General features: G+C 32.0%; 3 protein-coding genes across 6 annotated transcripts; 2 read left to right on the top strand and 1 right to left on the bottom strand.

The window, feature by feature from the left end:
* Window positions 1-2,850: 2,850 nt before the first annotated feature.
* Window positions 2,851-10,486, bottom strand: LOC17885977 (trichohyalin). The gene is made up of 10 exons (XM_023782309.1): window positions 10,139-10,486; window positions 9,047-9,941; window positions 8,921-8,968; window positions 6,739-8,632; window positions 6,348-6,669; window positions 5,272-6,074; window positions 4,511-4,809; window positions 4,178-4,285; window positions 3,402-4,096; window positions 2,851-3,322 (listed from the first exon to the last, which is right to left on the bottom strand). The coding sequence occupies exons 1-10, from the start codon at window positions 10,484-10,486 to the stop codon at window positions 2,951-2,953; spliced, it is 5,784 nt and encodes a 1,927-aa protein (XP_023638077.1). The 3' UTR covers window positions 2,851-2,950.
* Window positions 10,487-12,051: 1,565 nt separating this feature from the next.
* On the top strand, window positions 12,052-14,438 carry LOC17887151 (3-dehydroquinate synthase homolog). Of its 4 annotated transcripts, none has more exons than XM_023783547.1 (10): window positions 12,052-12,166; window positions 12,404-12,649; window positions 12,724-12,893; window positions 12,965-13,063; window positions 13,147-13,215; window positions 13,288-13,428; window positions 13,531-13,620; window positions 13,695-13,862; window positions 13,945-14,026; window positions 14,120-14,438. In XM_023783547.1, the coding sequence occupies exons 1-10, from the start codon at window positions 12,091-12,093 to the stop codon at window positions 14,245-14,247; spliced, it is 1,269 nt and encodes a 422-aa protein (XP_023639315.1). In that variant the 5' UTR covers window positions 12,052-12,090; the 3' UTR covers window positions 14,248-14,438. The 4 variants fall into 4 exon arrangements, with proteins under 4 accessions (XP_023639315.1, XP_023639314.1, XP_023639313.1 ...); XM_023783546.1 differs by having other exon boundaries at window positions 13,288-13,440; XM_023783545.1 differs by having other exon boundaries at window positions 14,176-14,434.
* On the top strand, window positions 14,414-15,650 carry LOC17885047. Its single transcript, XM_023783548.1, has one exon. It carries the CDS (start codon window positions 14,438-14,440, stop codon window positions 15,476-15,478), a length of 1,041 nt encoding a protein of 346 aa, XP_023639316.1. The 5' UTR covers window positions 14,414-14,437; the 3' UTR covers window positions 15,479-15,650.
* Window positions 15,651-17,185: the final 1,535 nt, after the last annotated feature.

The following is a 17,185-nucleotide window of genomic DNA, read 5'->3' as shown; positions in this document are numbered from 1 at the left end:
ATTCTTGATCCTTTATGTTTTCCTGTGTGAAGCTAAAGAATATATGAGTAATGTCCAATTCCTAGCACTAACCAAAACTCTTTAAATCAAGTGCAGTCTTGTTGAAGAGTATCATATGCTCCCTCCATTTTTAATTAGTTGTCGTTTTAGAGTTACAAAATTTGTTTCAAAATAGTTGTCGTTTTAAATTTCCAATGCAAATGTTTGGTAAAAATTCATATTTTATTCAATCTTTTTAATGTTTTTACCAATAGAAAATTAAAAAATATATGAAAATACAAAAAAAAACAGAAACTTTAGTTGTTTTCTCAATATGGAGTTTTAAAAAATTCTATTTTTGCAGAAGATTTTTTTTTTTGGTTTCTGAAAAAGATTTGGATTGGTATTGAATAATTTTTTAAAAAGATATGTAACTAGAAGGGTTTACAATATTTTAATAACTCATAGATAGATTTTGCTTTTTCAAAATTGTAATAAAATAAATCAATAAATCCAATTTGAATGAATATTTATTAGAAAATATAAATATTTATGTTTTAGTTAAAAATAAATCTTTATTTTCACCAAACTAATATAAAATATATTAGTTATTTAAAGATATACATCTACTAACAAAAAGCCCGCGTAAAAACGCGGGTTAAAATTTATGTTTTTATGTATGAATTAAAAATATTGCATGTATGAAAATTTTGAAAATCATAACATTAACAAAAAAAAAATCAATATTAATTGAATATCATATTTTCTAATATAGATTAATTAAGGCCCGTCTAGGGTTATTTATTGTACAAATGTTATATCCAAGTATTCAAAAATAGATAATTTTTAAAGTTAGTAAATTGTTTTTTTGTTGAAAAAAATTATTTATGTATTATATAAAATCGTTATTAAACATTCATTAAAAAAATCTAGTAATGTTAAATTATCGATCACCAAAAAAAATTGTGAGCTATTCACCATTTTTCAAAAAATTAATTTAGATATTATAACATAAACATGATTATACCATTATCCTAAAAAATTTATTTCCTAAATTTCCAGTTTTTTAAAAAACTATTCTTGCATATTTTTTACTTTGCAATTTATTGTATTTCTTAAACTTAATTAATTATTACAAAATTTGATGGTAAAGTTCTTACAAATTAACATCAATCTATAAAAATGAGTTATAGTGTCGTTGAGATGAGCACAGAGAAATTTTTTTAAAAATGAAAATATAGAAAATTACATATTTGTAAAAAAAAAAATTTAAAAATCATTATAGTACTAATTATATTGACTTTTGTTATCCTTATTTTAAATAAATAATGACTCTTATTTAGTTCCTTCTTATCCACCCCTCTTGTTTTAGCCAATGAGATAGCACTATGATATACAACATTATTTAAATATAAATTAAACATTAATCAATTATAACATATTAAAAAGGTAAAAAAATTGGTTAAACCCATAATCTCGTTTAATTGTACCATCTAAATCTTAATTTCTTTTATAAATTGAAGCAATTAAATAACCTCGTATAAATTGTGTAATCTAAACTCTACTCCTTATTTATAAACTTAAATCGACATAAAACCTTGTTTAATTGTAAAATCTAAACCATAATCCTCATTTATAAATCCAAGCAACCATATAACATGTTTAGTTGTAAAAAATAAACTTTAATCCTTCTTTATAAACTAAAATCGACATATATCTCGTTTAGTTGTAAATATTAACCCCTAATCTCTTTGATAAATCCAAACCGACATAACCAAAAATTAGATTAATAATTTTATTATACGTAAAAAATTCTGAATATGTATATATTTTTGGTAATTTTTTATTTTTATCTATTTTTTTTACAAAATTAGATGTATCACATTCCAGCATCTAATGTTTTACTTGAAATATATCACAATCGCGTGAGTTATTAATTCTTAAAACCAAGTTTTACATTGTAAGAATTTTTCAATTAACATAAAAAAATCCATTATAATTAGATATACTTTTATATGTATTACTTATGTAGAATTTTTTTATTATAGGTTTATAAATTTAATTTTAAAATATTTTAATGTATCTTAACTTTACATATGTCAATATCTTATCGATACAATTGACACATGTCACATTAATGACAAACTTATTTAGATTAATTTACTGAATAAAATATATTTAAATATTACATAATAATCACGATAAAGTAAATATTTTCTAAGATTAACTTATAGTTGACTAACTTATTTATTTTTACTTTATTTTTAATATTTTATTCCTTAGACCTAATTTTTATAATTTTCATTAATAATTTTATTTTATAATGATTATCCTTTTTCCTTATGGATTACTACTAAGTAATTGTTAAATTTCCTGATTTTTATTTTATTCTTTCTATTTTGAAAATATTCCTTTTTGAAAACTAATTTATATAATTTCTTAACACTAATTATTTGACACGTGTCGACATCTTACCAATTCAATTAACACGTGTCACGATCTTGTTAATTACTAACTTTGAAAACCCAACTTTATATAATAAGATTGAAGATAAGCTAATTGGTTAACATAAATGTAGAATTTTATGTTAAACATTTTCAAAATAGAAAACTCACTATTTATTTTAGTTAAATGTAAGCTTATTCAACAATAAGAAAAATATTATTTGCAATCTTTTCAATTGTTATCATAAATTAACATAAGCTTTCAAGATGTTTAGATTCATATAAAATCATTCGAATATTAATGAATATAAAATGTGCACAATAATCAAAATGCTAAATACATAAAACACGTACGTGCATCATATAAATTAAAGGACTAACGATACTTCCTGTTGTTTTTACATATCCATAGAACATATGTACTATCTAAACCTCAAGATGACTTGAGTTTTAATTACAATTAAAAATATTTTCTACTTAATCATAAACACCATTATTTTAGAGTATATTATTTACATATGTACTATCTAAACATTCATATCTAGTCCCTTCAAAGTTTCACCATCGACCTTTAAATCCATATTTGAATGTGTACTTGAACTCGAAATCGAACTTGAACTCGAACTAGAGTTAGAACTTTTCTTCATGTGGTAGCCATTTCCGGATGAAATCTCAACTGAAAATTGTTTCTCACTCTCAGTAGCAATCTTCACAAATTGAGACATCACTTGTTCCCATTTCAACACTATCTCCTTAATTGCTTGTTGTTGTGATACCGTAAGCGTCAAGGAACCACCTTCTGTGCTTTGTTTTTCAGATATGGCTTTAGACATAACTGATTGAAGGATATTTAGAGTCTTCATCACTTCTTGTTGATATCCTTGTAGTGTTGTTTTCATCTGTTTAAGAAATCAAAAAAAGTTTTTAGTTATTGTGCTTTCTACATTTTCATATGAGTATTGTGTTTTATGAACTCACCTCTCCTGACCCACTTTTCTTGGCTTGCAAGACAGCCATAGCATCCGAGAGTTTTGTGGCCATACTTATCATTTCTGACATGTAAGAGCTTGAGTCTTTTGCCTCAAATGTTGAAGAGTCCGGACACAAGTATTTCATGTAATCTTTAAGTTTCTCAAAGAAGCTTTGGAACTCTTGGGTGTCTGGAGATTTCTTCTCAAGGCTTGTTATGAAACTTGTAACCTCTTTAGATGTGCTGGTCTCGATATTTGTCCTTATCTCTTGTTTCGTTGTGGAAGTTGTGCCATTTCCTGTTGTTTGATTATTCATGAAAGTTGTATTGCTTCCTCCGTCTTGTAAGTTTTGGTTGTTCATAACATCTTTGCTTTCCTTGTTCTCCTCCTCTACTTTACCATTCTTTAAATCTCCATTACTACTTTCTTGAGCTTCCATTGTCTTGTTTTTCATAGAATCTTCATTCATATCTACTTTATCTCCTTTGGATTCCATTGATGTACCATTAATTTCATTTATATTACCATTTGCAGAATCTTCTTTAACTCCATTGGTTTCAACTGTCTTACTATCTTCAGAACCATTTTCCGTCGAATTTGTGCTTCCATTTAAACTTGTTGTCATACCATCCTTAGTTTTTTCCTCAGTTGAATCTTCTTTACCTCCATTTATATCAACTGTTTTATCATCTTTAGAACCTTCTTCCATATTTACTTCTTTATCTCCATTAGTTTCATCTACCTTGCCTTCTTTGAAACCTTTCTTTGTTGACTCTTCTTGACCTTTATTCACTTCTATATTACCATCTTTAGAATTTTCTTTCATTGAAACATCTTTATCTCCATTGGTTTCAGTTCCCTTACCGTCTTTAGAACTTTCTTTTATGGATTCTTCTTTTTGTCCATTTGTTCCCGCTATGGTACTATTACTGGTTTCATGTATGTTACCATTTTCAGAATCTTCTTTAGCTCCATTAGTTTCAACTGTCTTACTATCTTCAGAAGCATTTTCCGTCGAAATTTTACCTCCATTTAAATTTGTTGTCGTACCATTCTTGGATATTTTGTCTGTTAAATCTTCTTTACCGATTTCTATTTGTTTGTCATCTTTAGAACTTTCTTCCATAGTTACTTCTTTACCTCCATTACCTTGATCTTCCTTACCTTCTTTGAAACCTTCCTTTGTAGAGTCTTCTTGACCTTTTTGCACTTCTTCTACATTACCCTCTTTAGAATTTTCTTGAACTGAAACATCTTTACTTCCATTAGTTTCATTTCTCTTACCGACTTCAGAACTTTCTTTTACGGAATCTTCTTTACCTCCATTTGTTTCAGCTATATTACTATCACTGGAATTTTTTTCCATAGAATCTAATTTAACTCCACTGTTTTCCATTGTATTACCATCTCTAGAACTTTCATTTGTGGAATTTGTACCTTTACTAGTTTCAACTAATTTACCATCTTTCAAATCGTTTTTGCCTCCATTGATGTTCGTTGTGTTATCATCTTTAGAACCTTTTTCCGTGCGATTCTTGCTTCCACTTGTCTCAACTATCTTAGCATCTTTGAGACTTTCCTCTTCAGAACTTTCTTTAGAATCTTTATTTTTGGAATCTTCTTTATAACCTTCATTGATTTTAGTTGCGTTACCATCTTTGGAACCTCCTTCCTTGAAATCTCTTTTAGCTTCGTTATGTTCAACTTTCTTATCATCTTTGGAATTTTCTTCCTTGCCTCCAATATTATCTTTGGAGCTTTCCTCTATAGAACCTTCTTTACCTCCTTTGGTTTCCACCTTTTTACCGTCACTGGAAACTTCCTTCATGGAGTTATTCTTAGTTTGATTAGTTTCATTGTTTTTACCATCTTCGGACTCTTTGCTTCCTCCGCTAACCTCTATACTTGTACCGTTCACTAAATCTCCATTATTTTCTTTGGTTTCCCCTTTCGTGTTCTTATCCGAGTCTCCAATATTTACTTGACCCTCATCAACTTGTTTTTGCTTCTTTAAGGTCTCGTCATTCTTATTAATATTTTTAGATGTATCATCAGTAGACTCATTTTGATCTTTCTTCCCGCTGATATTTGATGTAGTATTGGCTTCTTGAACTCCTTCACTCTTTTTCATCGAGGCTTCTTCCTTATCTTTGTGTTTTTCTTTTGACTTTGTATCATCTATCTTTTTTTCTGATGCCTTCTTATCCGAGTCTCCAATATTTACGTGACCCTCATCAACTTGTTTTTGCTTCCTTAAGAATTCATCATTCTTATTAATATCTTTAGATGTATCATGAGTAGACTCATTTTGATCTTTCTTCCCGCTGATATTTGATGTGACATTGGCTTCTTGAACCCCTTCATTCTTTTTCATCGAGGCTTCTTTCTTATCTTTGTGCTTTTCTTCTGACTTTGTATCTTCTATCTCTTTGTCTGATGCATCCTTATCTTTTATGATCTTTCCAGTTTTCTTTTTATAATGTTCATCGTTTTCTTTATCCACTTTTTCGTCATGATCTTCTTTATTGTCTCCTTTCTTATCTTTTAAAGACTCTTCCCTTTTTACTTGAGCATCTGTTTTCATTTCATTCTTACCTTCTCCACCTTCTATTTGAGTTGTTGCTTGAACTCCTCCTTGCTTTGAGTTATCCTCTTTAGACTCTTTCTTCTTGTCTTCATTTTCTTTTGGTTTCTTATTTTCTCCCTTTGTTTTCGATTTATTTTCTTTCGACATTGCTTTCTTCTTTCTATCTTCCTCATTTTTCTTCGTAATTTTTTCGTTAGACTGTTTCTTCTCTTGTTCTTTATTCTTTTCTTTAGACATTGCTTTCTTCTTTCTACCTTCCTCATATTTCTTCGTAATCTTGTCGTTAGATTGTTTCTTCTCTTGTTCTTTATTCTTTTCTTTAGACATTGCTTTCTTCTTTCTATCTTCTTCATTTTTCTTCGTAATTTTTTCGTTAGACTGTTTCTTCTCTTGTTCTTTATTCTTTTCTTTCGACATTGCTTTCTTCTTTCTACCTTCTTCATATTTCTTCGTAATCTTGTCGTTAGAATGTTTCTTCTCTTGTTCTTTATTCTTCTGTTGGATGTCTTTGGAAATTGTCTTCTCCTTTTTATCTTCTTCAATTTTCTTCGATTCACTGTTTTTATCTGCTACATTTATTTTTGATGAACTGTCTTTGTTTTCTTTCTTCTTTTTCTTGTCTTGAGACTTTTTGTTCACTTTCTTATCTTCTTTTCTTTTCTTTGATTTCATGTCTTCGTGTTCTTTTGTTTCTTTTTTCTCATCTTCATTTTTCTTCAATTTGTTATCCTCAAACTCTTTCTTCTCTTTTTTGAATTTCTTTGATTGTGCCTCTTTCGATTCTTCCATTTTCTTATCCTTTTCTTTCATCATCGATTTCTTGTCTTCATGTTCCTTCTTTTCTTTTTTATTTTCTACCTTCTTCATCACTCTCTTGTCTTCATTTTTCTCTTTTCTTGTATCATCATATTTGTTGTTCTCTTTCTCCTTTTTCTTTGATTTATGGTGTTCTGATTCTTTCTTCTCTTTCTTTTTGGTTTCCTTTTTATTATCTTTATGATCTCTAAATTCTTTCTTCTCTTGTTTTTCTTCTTTCTTTTCCTTAGATTTACGGTGTTCAGAGTCTTTGTTCTCCTTTTTCTTATCTCTAGAATTGATCTTCTCTTTTTTATCTTCTTCTTTTTTCTTCAATTCATACTCCTTTGAATTTGTATTCTTTGTTTTACTTTCGTCTTTTATCTTCACTTTATGATCTTTGTATCTATTCTTTTCTTTATTCTTTGATTTACTATCTCCAGACTCTTTCTTCTCTTTTTTATCTTCTTTTTGTTTCTTCAAATGACTTCCTCTAAACTCTTTATTCTCATGTTTATCTTTTCCTTTTTCCTTTGAGTTTGCATCGGTTGTATCAGCAGAACTTTTATCTTCTTTTGTAGTCTTTTTTAGCATTGTATCTATGTCGTTCCTTTGAGCTTGTTCTCGATCTTTCTTCATGATACTTTCCTTATTTGTTTTAGCCTCCACTGATTTACCATCCTTTAAATCGTTATTATCTTGTTTATTACCTATCATTGTATGCACTCCACCATTTTCTTGTGCCTTTTGTTGTTGTTCTTTCACGGAACTTTCTGTATTATCCTTATTTTTGCGTGATTGATAGTCCTTAGACTCTTTCTTTTCTTCTTTGTTATCTACTTTATTAAGGCCTTCACTAGTACTTCCTTGGCTTTTTTCTCGTTTTTCTTTCATGGAAATTTCTTTGTTTTCCTTAGCTTCCACTAATTTCGCGTCTTTAGACTCTTTCTTTTCTCCTTCTTTTACCTTCTTGGATTCTTTGTTTTCTATTTCATTGACCTTATTTTCACTATTTTTTGTCGACTTAGACTCTTTTCTCTTTCTCTTAGCTTCTGTTGACTTATCATCGTTAACCTCTTTCTTATCTCTCCCATTTCTTTGAGCTTCTTCTTGATTTTCTTTCGTAGAACTTCTCACATTTCTCTTATCCTCAATAGAGCTATCCTCTTTCAAATCAGTTTGATCTTTTTGGGTCTCCAAATTCTTGTTTTCCAGTGAACTTTCGTTGGACCCTTGTACCTCTTCTCTCTTTTCCTTCTTGGAAGCTCCACCATTTTTCTTGAAATCAACCTCCAGCTTAGCATCATCTTTACTCTCCATATTATTGTCACTAGTTGAGTCTCCAACTTGTGCTTCGTTCTCCTTGTTCACATATGCATTCCCACTTTTATTCTCCATTTTCTTATCATTTATTGAAATATCATGACCTCTTTGCATTTGTTCTCCTTTTTCTTCCTTGGAAGTTTCATTGTTTGTCTTTGCCGTTACTAATCCGTCGTTCTTTAATTCTTTCTGATGTTCTATGTTTTCTAAGTTCTCGTTCTTCATTGATTCTCCATTTCTTTTCCTCTTTTCTTTAGTATGGCCTCCATCATTTGTCGTAACCTCTACTGATTTATCATGCTTTGTCTCCTTATCAACTCCTGAATTCTCCAAGTTCTTATCTTTTGTTGAAACTATATCGTTTCCTTGAGCCTCTTGATTCTTCTCCTTTGTAGAACTTCCAACACTTCCATTAGAATCTACCTCCGACTTAACATCTTCATTATTATTCGAAATTGTACCATTCGTCAAGTCTCCAGTATTTTCTCCTTGAACTTTTATTTCATTATCTTTGTTAAAGTCTGTATTTTCACCTTTGGTCAAGTCTCTAGTACTTTCTCCTTGAACCTTTGATTCATTTTCTTTGTTAACATTTGCATTTTCACCTTTGGTCATCTCTCTAGTACTTTCTCCTTGAACCTTTGATTCATTTTCTTTGTTAACATTTGCATTTTCACCTTTGGTCATATCTCTAGTACTTTCTCCTTGAACCTTTGATTCATTTTCTTTGTTAACATTTGCATTTTCACCTTTGTTCATCTCTCTAGTACTTTCTCCTTGGACATTTTTTTCATTCTCTTTGTTCAAATCTGTATTTTCACCTTTAGTTGTTTCTTTGTTCATAGAAATTTCATGACTTCTTTGAGTCTCTTCTCGCTTTTGTTCCATAGAAATTTCATGACTTCTTTGAGTCTCTTCTCGCTTATGTTCCATAGAAATTTCATGACTTCTTTGAATCTCTTCTCGCTTTTCTTCCATAGAATTTTCATTATTTGTCTTGGACTCTATTGATCCATTGCCCTTCAATTCTTTATTACCTATGTTGTTTTCCAAGTTCTCATCCTTCGCTAATTCTCCATTGTTTTCTTGAGTCTCTTCCCTCTTTTCTTTCATGTGATCTTCATCATTTGTTGTAGCATTAACCATATTATCATCTTTACCCTCTTCGTCACTTCCTTTGTTCTCCAAATTCATATCCATTGTTGAAACTCCATTAGTCTTGTTAGCTTCTTCCAAGTTCTCATTCATGGAACTTCCAACATTTTTAGCCTCTATCCCTGACTTAACATCTTCATTAGTTTCCAAATTCTTACCAACGCTTGAATCTCCTAAATTTCCTCCCTGTCCCTCTACTTCCGCCTCGATATTAGAGTCTCCATTTTCACCTTTAATGTCCTTTATTCCACTATTCTCAGAAACAAGATTACCTACTTTATCATCTTCCCCCTTGTTGCCTTCTTGAGTCTCCATTGATACATTGCCTCCAAAGCTTCCTTGAATGCCATCTTCTTTTCCTTGAGAGGTTTCTGAATCCTCTCCATTGGTATTCGCCATGTTACTATCCATAGAAACATTGTTATGTCCAGAATTACTATTTTCTTCTAACGAAACGTCGGTTGAACCTTTTGATTTGACCTCGACAACAATCTTCACGATTCGGCTAATCGTTTGTTCCCATTCAGTTATTGAGCTTTCTACCGCATTCTTCTGTTCCGCGGAAAGTGACATTGATTCATCGTCACCACTTATATGCTTCTCTACAATAACTCTACCGATTGCAGCATGTAATTGAGTGAGAGATTTCATCACTTCAAACATCTCCTTTCTTACACTCGAACTCAACTATTATATCAAAGAAAATAAAACTTGATTAGTTCCATATGTTACTTAAACCATAACCTTGTCACTAACTTCATTGTCTAAGGACATAAAATGATACTAGAATATATCTATATCCGTAGATTTGTAAACGCAATACTTATAAAAATGCAATAAAATACAATCAAACAAGCATCTATGTTTGGTTAGAGATAACTAACCAATCCTTTCCCAAGATTAAACATTGTTTGCAAGAGTGTTTCAGATTTAGACTTGAGATCAAACTCGAATGTTTTGGGTTCATTGTTCTCGATCAATGGCGTAACAGAAGACTCCAACTTCAAGAGATCCTTTAGCTTATCAAAGAATGATCCTAGTTGTTCTTTTATAGGACAGTTTTTCTCCAATTTCAACACGAACCCAAGAGCTCTATTAGAGATGTATGGCTCAATGTCTTTAACCATGTTTGGAGCTGTCACGTCGACCATCTCGTGTGATGAAACTACATTGAGACTTAGTAAATATGTTGCAACAATGCAACAAAACAAGAACAAAGAAACTTTTCTCATGGTCGATGATAATGATGATGATATGATTATGGGAAGTTTTCAATTTCCTCATTGATCCATTATATATATAATGATAGTGAATATGTGACAACAACTAAGTTTGGATTTATGGAATCAATGACTTAGAGACTTTGATGGACTCATCTTTGAATAAAAATAGCAAACCAAGCTTATTAGTGGTTTTTAAGTTTCTGAACAATCATGTGGATTTGGAGAACTCGATAATAAAAAGAATAATTTGCAACGTACAATCAAAAAAATGTGACAAAATAATGATAATAAATTGCAATGATGTGGTTTAAAAATGTTTTGGATGATTTTGCCATTCATTTTTCAGTATCATGTTGAATATTATTTTTTTAACATGTTAAGCTAGCTATTACAAAATAATGTAAAATACTAAAATTATAAAAAGAAAACAATACACGAATGGTGTATAAAAGGCTGAAAATAACGGTTTTAGTAACACTTTTGATATCGCTTTTGTGATTAGTAACTATATGTAGAAAGAGTAAGTGGGCTAGTGGTTCTCACCTCTATTTCCTTATCACCAGATCGAATCCGGTCTTTCTCAAACCAGATTTGGGTTCGAGTCTGATCCCTCTCAAAGAGAGACTTATAATTTATAATGATGTCAAAAAAAAAAAAACTATCAGAGTGATAATTCTTTGTAACATATGTCTCTTCTTTTTTTTTTGTCGCCAATGTAACATATGACTATTTTTATGTGAATGAGATTATTAAATTGAGTTTTTTTTTTTTAACTCTTTCATTGATAAGGAAAAGTTGAAAATTACAGAGAAGAAACAGAGTACAGAAAAGAAACAGAGTACGATAAGAAAGAAATAGAACTAACAACGACAACAACTCACAAGATCACCCAAACTTCTCTTGATTAATCCGATCATGTAACCACGCCGGACCACCACGCGCTAGGTATGAAGTGAGACGACCATCTGAGGTTACACTCTTGGCTATATCTCGAACTAGGGAGTTAGCTTTTGCCGAAGAGAGCATAAACTTAATCTCCCCCATCTCCTGAAGCACTCCACCAATCTTTGTCAACACGGCCCGGTATTTTGGCCACAACATGGGAGCTGCTAATGCATTAAGAGCTCCTGCACAATCCGACCAAATCTCACAATTTTGAATTTGAAGATCCTTTAGAGCTTTAATGCACCACAATATACAAAAAAGCTCAGCCGTTATTCGATTCCACTTCGGGAGTTTAGAATTTAAAATTTCAGATTCGTAGTATAAATATATCTTTGATTAAATAGAAATTCATATAAAAATATCATACTACAACGAAACAAAAAATAAATCACTTGATCTTAAATTCTTAATTAAAGAAAAAAATATAAAATAGATTTAAAAAAAAAACACTAGTCAGTGACATTATTATTGTCGTAATTGCAATATTTTGTCCAAATTAACTCGGTAATAGCTTTTAAATTGAACCAAACCGTATCCGGTTAAGTCAATTTTAAGTAAACCGATAGACCCGACCAGTGTTTGGGCCAACACAACTCACAAAATTCTGAAAGAGAAGAAGCAAAGGAAGCTTCAAGTTAAACAGATCGGAACAGACCAAACCTTATATTATGGCTTTGTCTTTGGTCTCCTCTGTTTCTTATTTACAATCTACAAACCAATTTCATTGTTTCTCTCTAAGAAAAGGTTAGTCTTTTATCTCTTTTGATATTTCTCACCATGGAAGTAAAACTAATTTGCCCAAATTCACAATGACATTGGAGTTCATGTGTTTGCTGTTTCTTGATTTGAATTTTAGTAATCAGAGGTTTAATTTCATCTGGGTTTTGTAGAAATTGCATAAAGATGAGTACTTTAAGAGTGTATACCTTTCAAGTTTCTTCATTGTGTTTTGTTCTTACTTGAGCTATGGTGATGATGCAGAAAAATTAAAACTTGGTAGATTAGTACTATGGAGCTCTCATCAGAAGAATCATAGATTGATTAGACTTAGTAATCAGAGATTTGCTGTGAAAATGTCTGCTTCCACTGTATCTATGAGTCTTGGCCAAGCAAAGAAGGTTTGGATATGGACTGAGTGTAAAGAAGTGATGACAGCTGCGGTGGAACGAGGATGGAACACATTTGTATTCTCATCAGACAATCGAAAACTATCTGATGAGTGGTCATGTAAGTAAACAATGCAGTACTATATACGTATTTGGTTTTTGAGTTATGTTCTGAGTTTTGCTGTATGCTTGCAGCGATTGCATTGATGGATACATTGTTTATCGAAGAGAAGCGAGTTACTGATGGTACTGCGGGGAACGTTGTAGCCTCGGTGTTTGAGGTGTCAACACCTGAGGAGCTAAAGAAGCTTGAGATTGAAGATGAACAGAGTGAAAATATTGTTCTTGATTTCTTAGATTGGAAGGTATATAACTTTCTTGGCTTTGTACTCAAACGAATGACCTGTTTAGTAACATTAGAAGTAATATTTCGCAGTCGATTCCCGCGGAAAATTTAGTTGCGGCTCTTCAAGGAAGTGAGAAAACTGTGTTTGCCATTTCAAATACTTCCTCGGAGGCAAAACTATTCCTTGAGGTTGGTTTTAGTTTCTGATGTTGAACTTTATGTTTTCACTTGCTTTCTAAAGAACTTTACTCTTGTGTTATGTTTGGCTCTAGGCTTTAGAGCATGGCCTTGGCGGGATCATTCTTAAATCCGAAGATGTTAAAGCTGTTCTTGATCTAAAGGTTGGTATCAAGATCATAAGCATAGTTGCTATAAACATGGTTTCTTATAGTTGCTACTTTGAAAACTTTTAGGAATATTTTGACAAGAGAAATGAAGAAAGTGATACATTAAGTTTGAAGGAAGCTACTATTACTCGGGTTGAAATGGTTGGTATGGGAGACCGAGTCTGTGTTGATCTTTGTAGCCTCATGAGACCCGGTGAAGGTCTTCTTGTATGTTTACCTGTATAATATACTCTTTCTTTCAACATGGATTATCAATTTTTTTACTAGTCTTACAAGAACTGAGATTTGAATGTGTTTTGTTTTTACAAGGTTGGTTCTTTTGCTAGAGGACTCTTCTTGGTTCACTCAGAATGCTTGGAGTCTAATTACATTGAAAGCAGACCATTTCGAGTTAACGCTGTGCGTTTGTTAAGTTTCAGTTTTTAAATCACTTCTACTTACAGATATCATTCACTAAAGATCTCAATATACAGGGACCAGTGCATGCTTATGTATCTGTTCCAGGTGGAAAGACTTGTTATCTCTCGGAGTTAAGATCAGGAAGAGAAGTGATTGTTGTTGATCAGAAAGGGAAACAACGAACAGCAGTCGTTGGGCGAGTAAAGATCGAGAAGCGTCCACTTATTCTTGTTGAGGCTAAGGTTCATAAATCATAAATCACATTCTTTACTACTCTTTAATAAATTGTTAATGAGTTAAGACTAACCGCTTCCTTTCTTACAGCTTAGCACAAAGGAGGATGAAACGGTTTTTAACATCATCTTACAGAATGCGGAAACAGTTGCATTAGTCACTCCTCACCAAGGTTCTTTGTCTTGACTCTTGAGTATCATCATTACTCCAGTTAGCTACTAGTTTACATTTAATGGTTTATGATGAATCTATTTGCTTCTATCAGTAAACTCATCTAAAAAAACCGCTGTCCCCGTGACCTCGCTGAAACTCGGGGATCAGGTCTTGATCAGATTACAGGGCGGTGCACGCCATACCGGTATAGAGATTCAAGAATTCATTGTCGAGAATTGATCAAACACTTTCTGGTAACATTGAGACATATCCAAATAAATTTCTTCCTTATGTATAGGTTTGATTATTTTTGGTAGTGATATATAATATTACGAACCATTAGGATACTATTTACATTTTCATTTTCTATAACTGAGAAACCAATAAACATTTAGAATCTATTTATAAAAAAAAAATCAAGTGAACAGCCATGAATCTCTCTGTATTGTTGGTCTGTTCTTGTAACCTTTTGTGTAAACTATTATTAGGTTGTGTGAAAATGTATATATACTTTACAAAGCCCTCAATTCAAAGTTGCACTTCCTTCATTTTGTTTTCTAGTTTTTTGTTTTTTTGTAACCTTGCCATTGATACAACTATGGCAAGGATCTCTCTGTTGTTTTCCTTAGCCTTAGTTCTAGCCATTGGGTCTGTCTTGGCTCACCCACCAACCCACAAGAAAACACAAAAGACATTGTCTATATTTACATTGTCCAAACTCCAATCTTACCCTTACAATGAAATCTCAAAGTTCGTCGAGAAGCAGGCTCAATCCGCACCAAACAAGATCCAATTCAAGAAGTTGTTTGCCACCTGCAAGGGGTTCACCGAGTATCTTGGAAGCGTCAAGTATACTGGCTCGAAAGAAGAGGTGGTTAACGCGAGTTACGCCAAATTAAGTATGTTCACCAAGGAGTTGGTTGCGGCACAAAGACAAGTTGGTGTTGGACTACTTAGTGCTAAGTTGAGCCATAGTTATGCTGTGATGGCTGAAAGGTATGTACGCCTTGTTGGTAGGATCGCTGCTATCTCGATGGAGTATAAGTTTAATGCTAATGCTAAGATAAGCAAAACTGAGAAGGTTGAGATCGAAAAAGCTGTGTTTAAGTTGAAGGGTTCCATTAGAGTATATGTGAAAGTGATCACTAAATGCACCAAGAAGTTCTCTGTTGGCAAGAACATCGATTTCCCCTTTACTCCCCGTGGCGGTTTCCTCGGAACTTTCGCTCAAAAGAGTGTAGATGCTGATAAATCCTATGAACTCATTGGAGTAGGCCGTGACAGCAAAGTTGGACGTGAAATTGGGTTTGGATCTAGTGGTCATGCTGGAGGCAAATCCATTGGAGCTGGTAAAGGCAAGGCTGGTAAAATTGGAGGATCCTTCGGGTTCGACGCCGCGGGTAAGGTGAAGATTGGAGGAGGAAGAGTGTTCAGGTCATTGAGAAACCCTCACAAGAAACATTTAGATTGAGCAAAAGGCATAAGTTTAAACAACAGATGAAGGAGCCATGAGTTAATTCTTTTTTTGAATATTGTTATGAAGGAAGACGCCATTCGATATTAACCTTTATATTTTTGTAATCATTAAAATAAGAAACAATTTTTTGTAAGTTGTAAATCATTAATGTAATATCACATGTTTTTTTTTATTACACTATCGTTAATACTTTATTAGAACAAAACAAAAAAAAACAAAAATGAAAAGACAGTAGGACTCTAGCTAGTGGTGTTCAACATAAGTAAAATTAGAATATACTTGAGTTAGTACTGATAATAATTATGTGAATGAAGTACAAAATCACTTCAAAATATTACACAAAGAAAAATAAAAAGCACATAAAAATATATAAACTGGCATCTTGCACTATATATAGATTAAAAAATAATCAATGTTTACATGTTAAAATGTAAAATAAAACTTAGTCAATTCTCAAAATTAGCACTAATTTAAGTTTTTTCTTCCCAACTTAGAGCATGGGCATCGAAGGGTTCATGATCGGTCTCCCAGCCAAAAAGAAAAAAAAAATCAAAAAAAAAGAAAGAAAATAAGGACGTACCTCCAAACGGGACACTATTCGCGGGCCCCACTGACACGTGGCGGTCCGCGATTGGTTACTTGGTTTCTTTTTTCAAAAAAAAAAAAAGTTTTAAAAAAAACATTTTTCTAGTCCTACTGATGCCCATGCTCTTAGCACACACTTTCCTATTTTCTAAAATTAGCACTATTAATCAAAACTAAACTTTCAAAATTAAATCATAAACCCTACCCTTAAAAACTATATCCTAAATGTAAAATAGTCAATCCAAACCTTAAAAAGTTCCAAAATAAATATTAAAATATGGGTGAATTAGGTGAATATTCATTTTGGATTTCAAAATAAAGAATATAGCACAATATTTAAAATAATTAGAAAAATAGGATAAGGGGTTGATAAAATTACTATTTTGGTGTTATGAGAGTGATAATGGTGGGTAGTGGCCGGTGGCCGGAGGTGGCGGTGACCGGCGACTGGTGGTGGTGGTGGCTGGTGGTCGGCAGCCGGTGGTGGTGGTGATGGTGGCTGGCGGTGGCCGGAGATGATGGCGCTGCTGGAGGAGGTGGTGGTGGTGGTAAAGAGGTGGGGAGTGGTGGTGTTAAATAAGTATAGGGTGGTGATGATAAGGTTAATAGTATATATTATAGTTTATACTTAGTATATCACCTTTTAGTGATTAGAGTAGTTAGTGAGTGAAATATAGTTTTTTTGTAGGTTAGTTTTGCTAAAATCTCTTAAAATATTATAATTGTGTTAATTATTGTTTTTATTTTTGGAAATTTGTGCAATGTGTGCTATAATGGTCCTTAAAACCTATTTTGATGCTATTGAAGAGTATTTCTGAATTATAAACTAATGGTATTCTTTTTTAGGAAAAAATATCAAATAAAAATAGATTGTGGCGTTTAGAGGTTACCTCTTACCGTTTATTAATTATCACCAATTACAAAACAGTACTCTTTCCATTTCATAACATAATATACTTTAGAAAAAAATTGTTTTACATTATAGGATATGTGGAGAAAGATCCCACATTGGAAGATGTGATGGGACTTAAGTAATATATAAAGTGTTAGGGTTAATCCACTTATTGCCAATTATTTTTGAGTTGGAAACCTATAACAAACCCTAATTTTATATGG

This window comes from Capsella rubella, unplaced genomic scaffold (assembly GCF_000375325.1).
Source record: "Capsella rubella cultivar Monte Gargano unplaced genomic scaffold, Caprub1_0 scaffold_5, whole genome shotgun sequence".
NCBI lineage: Eukaryota > Viridiplantae > Streptophyta > Magnoliopsida > Brassicales > Brassicaceae > Capsella > Capsella rubella.
This window is presented reverse-complemented; position numbering and strand designations above follow the sequence as displayed.